Source organism: Uloborus diversus, chromosome 2, assembly GCF_026930045.1.
Source record: "Uloborus diversus isolate 005 chromosome 2, Udiv.v.3.1, whole genome shotgun sequence".
In the NCBI taxonomy this organism is placed as follows: domain Eukaryota; kingdom Metazoa; phylum Arthropoda; class Arachnida; order Araneae; family Uloboridae; genus Uloborus; species Uloborus diversus.
Window position 1 is genome coordinate 111,144,170 of NC_072732.1, and position 10,930 is coordinate 111,155,099.

General features: G+C 31.9%; 1 protein-coding gene across 1 annotated transcript; it reads left to right on the plus strand.

The window, feature by feature from the left end:
- Nucleotides 1–339: 339 nt before the first annotated feature.
- Nucleotides 340–9,828, plus strand: LOC129217241 (peptidyl-prolyl cis-trans isomerase H-like). The gene is made up of 7 exons (XM_054851515.1): nt 340–547; nt 1,942–2,006; nt 2,097–2,165; nt 3,682–3,724; nt 7,313–7,408; nt 8,962–9,049; nt 9,674–9,828. Exons 1-7 carry the CDS (start codon nt 464–466, stop codon nt 9,781–9,783), a joined length of 555 nt encoding a protein of 184 aa, XP_054707490.1. The 5' UTR covers nt 340–463; the 3' UTR covers nt 9,784–9,828.
- Nucleotides 9,829–10,930: the final 1,102 nt, after the last annotated feature.

The window sequence follows — 10,930 nt, forward strand, 5'->3', positions numbered from 1 at the left end:
CCTGTGGCACCGCTGTCTGGAAGCGGTTAGCTAGATCACAAACGTCACAAAGTCTGTGTTGGCCAATCCGATCGTGTTTCATGTTCTGATCGTAATGCACGTGACTTGCCTATTATGAAAGTTACGCGTTGATTGGAGTGTCGTTTGCTGCTGAACTAGAATTACCGCGGTTTAACCACGAGCGTTCGGAAACACAGCTGTTCTACCGGAATTCCTGGAGAAATTCCAAATACGTCATAACCACACCGGACTAACCATGCGGTGTAACCGGTGGATCGTTTCCGAACGCAGCCTCAGTGGCGTTTGCTGTGAGAGTTTTGTTGGTCGCAGCCGCAAAATTTAACTGAAACAGGAGTAAACTGGGACCATCGTCAGCGTGGAAACCGGCGTAAACAACAATAAATTTTCGTTTATACTATTCGTGATTTTCTTTTAAGATAAATTTTGGCTCTCCTATATAGTTATGGCTACATGGAATCAGATACAACAACAGTTGCGTCATCTAAATAATCCAGTAGTTTTCTTCGATATTACTATCGGATCTACGGTTCGTGTTTGTCTTTCTTAACGTAACAAGTCATATTCATTGATGTTCATTTCTTTACAAAAAACTTGATGATTCAAAAATAGTTGCTGGAAAAACACTACTTTAAATAACGTTTTTTCAAATCTCCTACAACGTGTTAAAAATTAAATCTGGGACAGACTATCATTCATAAATATTATTTTCTGTTAAAAAAAAATCGTGAGCAACACTAAATCAAAAGCTCAAGGGAAAAAAATAATAATTTGAATTTTGGCATCTCGAATTCAAATTATGTTTTTCGCAATCACGCGTGTGTGTGTGTTTGTATGTAGGCGTGTGTGTGTGTGTAGGCATGCATGTATGTATGTATGCATGTGTGTAGGATATGGACGCAACCTGGAGACGGTTTTCGCTAGAGGAGCAGCATCGGGAGGGGCCGGTCGACGGTGGTGGTGCAGAGGAAGGCGGGGGGGGGGGGGGGAAATAAAATAATAGGACATCAAAACAGTCAAGTGAGAACAATAAGCAATGTGTTTGCTCAAAAATATCAAAACTCTTTTAATCGCTACACAAGTACCACCATTTTATGTTTTAAAAGAATTCTCTGTTTCCTGTGCTTACAATTATAGTTCTCAAAGTTTTGTATGAATTAGGAATAAAACCAAAATAGGAATGTTTTTAAAAAGTTTTAAGTAAGAAAACAATGGTTTTAAGAGAATTTTTCATATTTTATTTAAAAAACCATAAAACGCCATAAAAACATTTGTGGGTCTAATTGTAAATCCATAAAAAGTTTAGTAGACCATTATTTCAAAAATATAAAGCTAAAAAAAATGCTTTTAAGATTAGCAAAACTAGATAATACAGTATTAAACTAAAAATGTTAAACATTTCCAGAAAAAAAAAAGACAGATCAACAAGTTTGAGAAGTGCAACTTTTTTTTTTTTAACAGAAATTTTTTGTTCATTGTACAGTCAGAAACAGCAAAAACTGGCATTACCTTTACAGTCAACACATTCATTCTGGAAACTCATGAAACAAAGAAAGGATGTTTAAATTTGAAAGTTTTTCTCTACACTTATTAATTACCATGCATTTATAAATGTAGGAAAGTGTCTAAAGATCGTATCAACAAATAGTTCTAAAATGTAGGATTTTTTCCTTTTTTTTTTCTTTACTCTGAATATCACGTTTTTTTAGCTTTCTCTTCCAAATTGATGCTTTGTAGTGTTTATTTCTTTTATGTTATCCCATATTAGTGTATATGTATAGTACTAATATATTTATTACTATTATTAGTTTTACTTTAAAAAAAAATATTTTCTTGAAAAAATTTTTGAAGTTTGGCTAATTTTGATAACATATTATCATTTTTGTTGTGTTTTAATAAATTTATATCGCTTACCTTTTTCAGGAAGTTGGCAGGATGAAAATGGAATTATTTGCTGATGTTGTGCCAGAGACTGCTGAAAATTTTAGGTAATAAGATCTTTGAATGCTAAAAGTTTGAAAGTAACTATTAATTAAACTTTAATGTAAAACTAATGCTTCTAGTTTTATTTCTTGTAGACAATTCTGTACTGGCGAATACAAAAAAGATGGTGTACCTATTGGTTACAAAGGCTGCATATTTCATAGGTAAAAAGAATTTCTTCTAGAACTTAACAAGCCTGGTTTTATTTTTAGCATTATTCATTTTGTAAGATTAATTAACGCATGGTTTTATTTTTCTAAAATAGTTAGAGGTGCCTTTTTCAATCTCGCCCAAGGTTGGCAAGTTTCTGCCAAAGCGGTTAAAACCACTGGTAGAAACCGGTTAAAACCGGCATGGCAAAAACCACTTTCTGCCACTTTGCGGCAGAAACTGGCAAAAACTCACAAAATGAAAAATTAATTCTTGATATACAACAGAAAATGCATGGAAAAAATAATTGTTAACCAAAGTGCTCTAATCTTATTACAAAATTATTACAATTCAAATGTTACATTGTTTGGACCCTGCAATTGCCTCTTAGAAAAGGTGATTTCAAAAATCTAAACAGGTTCTCAATTTACTACCCACAAATGAGAAGTTTTAGAATATTCTTAAAACAGAAGAGCTAGCAGACAATGCATCAAGGAGCAAGCAATGTTCGTGAAACTTTTCATCTATTGTATAACTGGTCCACCATGTAGTAACTGGGGTTGTGGTAAAAATTTGACTGGAAAAATAAGTTTTGAGGAATAGGGCCAATTTGTTTTGCAAAGGTACAAAATTTAGGCAAGTAAAATTCTGGCACTTTCTTCTCGAATTACATGACATGATAATTTCAATCAACAATCACAAAAAATTTAGAGGAAGCATATAAGTGAGCAATTTACAATTAGTAATGCCTGTTTAATTCTGCATGTCATTTCTCTTTCCTAAGCATCCTTGTATGATTTTTTTTATCATTTGTTAAATTAATCCAAATACTACGAGCCTCTGCAATTGGAAAGTTCCCTTCCTGAACTAAATGAAAGACACTAGCATGGGATTTTGTTTTTTTAAATGATGAAATGATGTTTAATTTTTTAGTTTACTGAAACAAATATCATTTACTAATTACATGAGGCATTAAAGACATTTTTAAGTTTTTGCCAGTTTCTGCCGGTTTTTACTGGTTATAACCAGTTTCTGCCAGCAGAAAGCCAACCCTGATCTCGCCTGGACGCGAAAATGTCACACTGTTCTCCTGTCCCCCGTTTTGTGATTTTTATTCATAGAAAATAGATATTATAAATGCTAAAAAAGCATAAATAGTGAGAAAAAAAAAGGTGTAACATGTAGTATTCCCTTCTCCCAAAACATTTGCCATTGATTCTATGTCATTCAATGGGAAAAGTTTTTAAAAAGACAATTTTTTGGAATATTTTTATTGGGAGAGGAGCATTTTTTAAACTTCCACTGTTTGTTGGGGATCAGCTGTTCTCACATATAAAGTTTTGAATTAAATTTAAGATAAATTTTTCTCTTGTACATGTTAAATATTTTTTGACTATTCCAAATGCAGCTTTACATATATACTATTTTATCCTTATATTTCTCTGTTATATTATATATATTTTCTTATGTTGAGTCTCAGAAGTTAAAACTCATAGCTATTCTTAAATACTTAAATCTGTTTCATTTCAGGGTCATAAAAGATTTTATGATTCAAGGTGGAGACTTTGTAAATGTAAGAATTGTCTTCCTTTATTTAAATTGTAGTATATAATACATTAGAATCTTGCAAAATATTTTTCCTTCTTAAATCAAATTTAAACAATCTACATTTATCAAACCATCCAACACTTTTGTTAAAAATTATTCAGCATTTATTAACAAATGAAAGTTTTTTTCCTGTATAAATGTAGATATTAAAATGAGAATTTTGATTAAGTTTTTGTTGAAATAATACGAATTTAGCAGGTAGGGGAATGTGGAGCAAAGTGAAATAGCAAGGCAAAGTGAAATGGTGAAATATTTACCCACCTATCTAGTAATATTTTAACTATATTGCAGCACATGTCTATTCCGGTCATGGAAAAAATACCACCAAGGATTAAAGCATATAACTTTTGTTATAATAAAATGATAAACTTTTTGTTATTAACATTTTAGATATTAATTGATACCTTCTAACATTCGATGAAGAATTTATTTAGTTAATATTAAGCTTATTTCTATTTTAAATATTGTACAATTAGTCAAGTACATGCAGGCAGGGGCGGATCTAGAGGGGGGCCATGGGGGCCATGGCCCCTCCCAAAGCCTTGTGGTTGTAGGATTTTTTTTTAAGGAAAAAAAGAATAGAATATATATATATATATATATATATATATATATATATATATATATATATATATATATATATATATATTATGAGAAGATAACAAAATTTAATACATGTATTTTACTGAAAAAGAAGTATAGACCTTAATTGGGAGATAAATTATATCCCTATCCTCAAAACAAAACTTTTTTTTCCAAAATTTTTCTCCACTTTTTACGTCATTTCTTGATTCCAACTACAGACACTTGAACAATCTCTAAATGCTGCGGTTCTCAGAGTATATCTATTGTTCACAATACCAAAGAGAGCCTAAATGTTCGTTCTTATGGCTTTAATTTCGAAACTAGGAGGAGAACCCCCTTTTCCCATGCCCTTTCACAAATGCCTTGATAGGTAGCAAAAACTTGCATTTTAAGTCTTTTATTTGGAAAAAATGTCAAAGGAAACTAGCTTATCCAGCCGTTATCACTTAACTTGCTTAAAAGCAACTTAACTGAATTTTTTTGGGACTTCAATTACAAAAGAGTTTTGATAGGACCCTCTCCCTCCCTAGTTTATATCGTGATGGTAGCTTTAAAAGGAGGATTTTTGGAGGAGCTCACAAATCTTCCATCCCTTTCTAAAATATGTATAAATATAGTTAAAAATCGAATTTTTAGAGCCTTAAAGGCAAAATATTTCCAGTAAGGAAGGATTTTAAGCACCTTTACATTTCCTTTAATGTAAGCACACATTACCTAAGGTGCATTTTCAGGCTGGACAGCTGAAGAGCTAGAAGAGCACCCCTCCTTTTCTAACTTCTCAATGTATAATGACAGAATATTTTGGTTTCTAAGCTTTATTTTCAAAAAGTATTTTGGGGCCAGCGCCCGAAACCTGACCTTTCTCCGTACATCATCAAAAATAGACAAAATGCGTTTTTAGTTTCCTAATTTTCAAAAATTACTCGAAAATTTAAATTTTGAAACATTTTCGAGGGAGATTCCTAAATCCACCCTCTCACCTAATGTCTCGATACCCCGAAAATTGAGTTTTCAAGACTTCATTTTTATAAAATTTCTGGGGAGTTATCATGGCCCAATTTCCCAATAGGCAGAGTAGGCAGTTGCCTAGGGCGGCAAACTTTTCAGGGGCGGTAAATTTGCTATTATAATACACATTTGAATTGTTATTCTTGAAAGTAAAATATTAGCATTCTTTCATTTTCCACAGAGACAATTTTTTCTTGTAATTTAATAACGATTACTTTCCCACATCTTATGAAAGTCAAATGTTTTTCAATCACGGTATTTGCAGAATCGTCAGAAAAATTTGCCGAATAAAAATTTTTTTGTTGGAGATCACTGTTATCATTTCAACGGGGCGCCTCAGAATGTGAAACGCCATCATTTCTTCATAAGTTTGACAGTTTGAATCTGGGAAACACTTTTTTACGTTTTATTTGAGTCAAGGATACTTTGCTTCTTTTAGGGGGAAGGGGGCGGCAGATTTCAAATTTGCCTAGGGGTGGCATGGAGCTAAATTCGACCTTGGGGATTTTGTTCAAAAATTTCGGATGGCCCCTCCCAAAACAATCGGCTGGATCCGCCACTGCATGCAGGGCAAAGTGGATGGGGCAAAGTGAAATAGTTTGTTTTGTTTACTCCTTCCATCGTTTTCTAAATCACTTATGCATTCATTTATTAATTAATTTTTGTATTCTTTAAAAAGTAATTTACTTGTTTATTCATTTGCTTATTTTAATAGAAAATATTTCATAGGGAAAATATTCTATTTTTCACTATGCCCCATGGAGAAAAAAGTGAAAATTTTCCACTTTGTTTTTTCTTTTGAAGGTGCAAATTTACTGCCAGAAAAAAAAAATACTGTTTCAATGCAAATATTATTAAAAAATTCAAGGTTCTTTCTTTAAGTACTTTAGGTATTTTAGAAAACAAATTTCCATTGTGTCCATTTTGAAAAAGCTCAGTCATCCTTGAGTGTTTCACTTTGCCTCACATTCCCCTACTTGAATTATTGTGAATAATAATGTCTACAAAAATAATTATTTACAATCATACTCTTAGTTTAAAAGAGTAAATATCCATTCAGTAAAATGCAATTCTTCAAAACACTCAGTTGTGCAGTTTAAAAAATTTCTATGCTCTTAATTTAAATCTTTATTCAGTTCAGTTTTAAAACATTTTTTCAGTTTCTCTCCTTAGTTCACAGCTTTAACCGAAAAATACATTTACTAGAATAAAGAATGATAATAGCCTTCGTAAATCAAATACAGCTGACAAAACTTGTAATGAAATTACTTTGGATTAAATACTTTTTTTTTTTTTTGGAATGAAAACAAATGTTGAGTTTTTTAAATTATGTTTTTCAATAATTATGATGAAAAATATAGTAATATGTCTTAAATATTATTTAATTCATCAGCATTGATCTATACATAAAGCAGAAATCTGTAAAAGACAGAATCTCTGGTTCCAATGTGTGACAATTTTTTACTAAGGTTTTATTTCCAAAATGTCTTGCACAATTCATTTGCAACCAATGGAAAATTAAGAACTTCTGGATAACAGAAATGAAACTTTTCTGAAGTTACTATGGAATCACGGAGATCATGAGAGTTGTAAATATTGCTCTTCTTATTTTTTAAATCATTTTATAATGAAAAAATAATAGTATAAGTTTCCATAATAATATATTTTAATCAATTAAGTGTTCAAATTATCCATTAGATACATGTCAACCTTCAATTGTGTGGTTTTTTTGTAACTAATAAATTTCGTGTAAATTCACTGCTGAATACTGAATACTTTTTCTCATAAATATTATTTTGATAAATATTTATTAGTATTAATTGATTGGCATAGCATATTAATTTTTTTAACAATTTTTTGTGTATATTCATTGCCATTTGCAAACTGTGCTATTCTATTGCAGCTCTAATCATGTTATTAATATTGTTTTGTCATTTAAAATGACATTGTTTATTTTTAGGGTGATGGTACTGGGGTCATGAGCATCTATGGTGCTACAACATTTGTGGATGAAAATTTTAAACTCAAGCATGATGGACCTGGTTTGTTATCAATGGTAATTATGTTGTTTCACTTGTTCTCATGTTTCTTCCTAATGGGACTGGGTTAGAGGCTCTCTTTTTGCAGACCTAGTGTAATCCCTAGACATGGCATCTAGTTTTTCACATACCACCATTAAGGATCACATACCCAGTTTACCATCAGATGTTCATGTCAGTAGTGTCTTTTTATAAAACGTCTTAGAATGAAGTATGCAGTATGAAGCGAAAAAGGGGGCGCTTGAAATGAGCGCGAGCACTGAGACCACTGGTCTATTGTACTATCCGCACTAGGACCACTAGTATAGCCCAATAACAGAAACGAATTTCAGCCGTTGTTTAACCAATATGTTAGGCAGTTCCCAAGGATTCACATAGTGGTATCCTAGATCAACAGTTCCCAACCTTTTTTCCCTTGCGAAATTCTCCGAAAATCCGAAAGAAGTTAGCGAACCCTTTGTAAAGTAAATAATAAGAACAAGCAAAGAAAGATGACTAAGACAGACACAGGAGATGTTGAAAACAAATGTCTACCAGTAAATCTGGTACGAACAATATGAGCTATTACAACTTTTTCACTTCTGGTGATCTTTGACCTTTCATCAAAGGCTGAATGAAGTAAGGAATAAATAATAAATAAAAACTCTTGAACTTAAGACTTAATCTCAAACAGTGAACATGTTAAAATTCCACCATAACAATATTATTTTGCGAACCCCCTTTATAACTCTTCTGAACCCCAGGGGTTAGCAAACCACCAGTTGGGAACCGATGTCCTAGATTTTCAAATTTTTTTGCAGAATAATAGTCACATTCACACAGTACATGAATTGAGCTTTCTCCTGCCATATGGCATCCTCTGCATGATGGATTGTCAGGAACACCCATCAGATTATGATGCCTATTTAGAGAGCAATGTCCAGTTAGTAAGCCAATGGACTTTTTAATCTCTTTCCTACTCTAAAGTAAACTGAGCGGCTCCCAGGATCTAAACCAGAGAAATCAGTGGTTGAGAACTTTGGCCTGTCTCTGAGAGTCAGTCTGAAGCCACCTACTATATGATTCACCCATAAGTAAGTTCTTTGCTGTAATCCGGACTACATTGTAGAAATATCTTAGAATACTCTTTGTTCCATGAAGTTTAGATTTCTAAATGTACTTTTTTGTGCCAAATTGGTTGAACTTGTGCAAAAGGTGTTGTTTTGCAATGCACAGCACATCCTGATTCAAAAAATGGGGTTATTAATAGCAAAACAGCATATTTCTACAAGCAGGGCAAGGACATTTGCAGTGTCATTAACTCACTTTGTTAATGCTGTTTTAGTTTTTTTTTTTTTTCTCCCGTCAGAAGTGTTTTTGCTTTCTGTCTTATGGTTTGTAAAATGTGCTGTATTTACTCAAGTCAGAATCACAGAATCTAAGTCACTTATTCTTTATTAAGGAGAATACTAGTTTGCAGTTCAGTTGCTTTTTCTTTACATTTCTACCCAAAGAAATGGGTGTAACTTTTTTTGAGGGAAGTGCTTTTTAGAATATTGAGCGAGTGCAGTAGTTTTTATTCTTTTTCTAGGCAAACAGTGGGAAAGACACAAATGGCTGCCAATTTTTCATTACCTGTGCAAAATGTGATTTTCTTGATGGTAAACATGTTGTCTTTGGTGAGTAATTCTTTCCCTTAGATATTAAGATAATGTCATTGTTATTCTGTATTTTGTCTGGTTTAGTTTCATTTTAATATAAATAAAGGCATTAACTAGGGTTCAAAAACATGTACTCAAACGTTGTTATGTCAGTTTTGATTACATACGTTGATGAGAAACGGAATATGATATGAATGTAACATTGCTCAAAGATGTTTTATTACTATCAAATTTAAAACTATTGATTTCACAGACCTGATTGTCTTTCAAAATTAAAATTTGTTAACCTCCATTTGCAAAAAAAGTAAACTTTTTATATCCCCACTAAACCCACAATCTGAAGGATTCAAACGATTGTAGCACACTTGAAAATTATTTCTTTATATGATGAAGCATCAAATTAAATGACAATGATAACTTCATCAAGCATCTAGTTGGGGCTCATTTTCTCACATTCCCATGTGCTTTGGCTATGAAAGTAACGAACGTTTTGAATCATAAATTGAATAAAACTTTTTTTTATACTACTACACAGATAAAGAAAAAGGAAAACGATTTTTCTTTTCTTTTTTAACCTTTGTAATATTTATTTTTGAATTTAACTTTAACACATTCTTTATAAATTCATTGTGTCATTTCTAGGTCGAATTTTGGACGGTCTACTTGTAATGAGGAAAATTGAAAATGTTCCTACTGGTCCCAATAACAAGCCTAAAATACCAGTTATTATATCTCAGTGTGGTGAAATGTAATAATGATTGGCACTTAAATTGTACATTTTGTTAATAAATTCTTATTTTTTTAAGCAACTAGATGTTAGTTTAACTAACTAAGGATGCTCTAAATATACAATTTGGTATTTTGTATTTAGAAAAACAAGAAACTTCTGATTATCTTCAGAATAGGGTGGCACAGTTATTACTGTAAATACACTGTAAGTACACATTAAAATATATGGGGAAAAATTAAAAACAAACAACACAATAATAAGTTTTAAAAACATTTAATGACTACAGTGGCTGCCGCTTATATGAATCACATTTGTTCCAAACAGTTTTTCTTCCATAAAGTGGCTGATTCAATAAAGCGGCTAATTCAATGAAGCTGGATTTTATTCTGTATATAACACTTTGATTCATTAAATCGGTTGGTTCGATTAACCGGCGTCCACTGTATATAACATTAGTACATACCGTAGAACAGGGGCGGCATTTCAGCATTTCGTTTGGGGGGGGTCGAGTATTTTGAACATGAATTTCCACAGTACGGTATATTGGTTAACAGGAAGTGATAATAAAATGGTTTTAATGTTAAGAACAATAAAGCAATATAGAAATTGAGACACAAAAGTTATCTACTATAAAATGACTGATCTGATTGAAATAGCCAAAAAACAATGGAAGCAAGAAAGTTATATTAAAAAACACATTTCCTTCAAATTCCGCTCTTTAAAGTAACCAAGAAAACTTTTTAAATTGGGCTAGTATTTATTTAGCGACATTAAAAAGTATATTCGCAATTCACAAAACAATTCCTCTTCCCTCATGCTATAAATTTTTCTTATAAGTGTAATATTTTCTTTTTCGCTTTCTATAGCCGATCTACATAATATTGAACAGACCAATGATAAATATATCTCATCAAGTTCCTGTCTCAATTTCTTGAGAAACTGAATTGATCATTTTATTCAAAATAGTGATTTAATATTTTGACTAAAACTTCATTTGGTTTTGCCACCTCTTCTACATCGGCATACAGTGTAAAAACTGTTATGGAAAGTTCTGTCACAAAGTTTTACACTTTGTTCAAGGGCTCAAGAATGCATTAGTGTGAAAATTACTAAGAGTTTCAAATGTCAATCCAAGAATTAAGGTTAGCGGATTGAAATTTTTGTGATAG

Bases quoted from the DNA above. Each gene is read 5' to 3' on its own strand.
- LOC129217241 (XM_054851515.1), top strand. From the start codon at position 464: ATGGCTACATGGAATCAGATACAACAACAGTTGCGTCATCTAAATAAT. The intron at 548-1,941 runs GTTCGTGTTTGT...TACCTTTTTCAG, and splicing joins ATATTACTATCGGATCTACG to GAAGTTGGCAGGATGAAAAT. The intron at 2,166-3,681 runs GTAAAAAGAATT...GTTTCATTTCAG, and splicing joins AAAGGCTGCATATTTCATAG to GGTCATAAAAGATTTTATGA.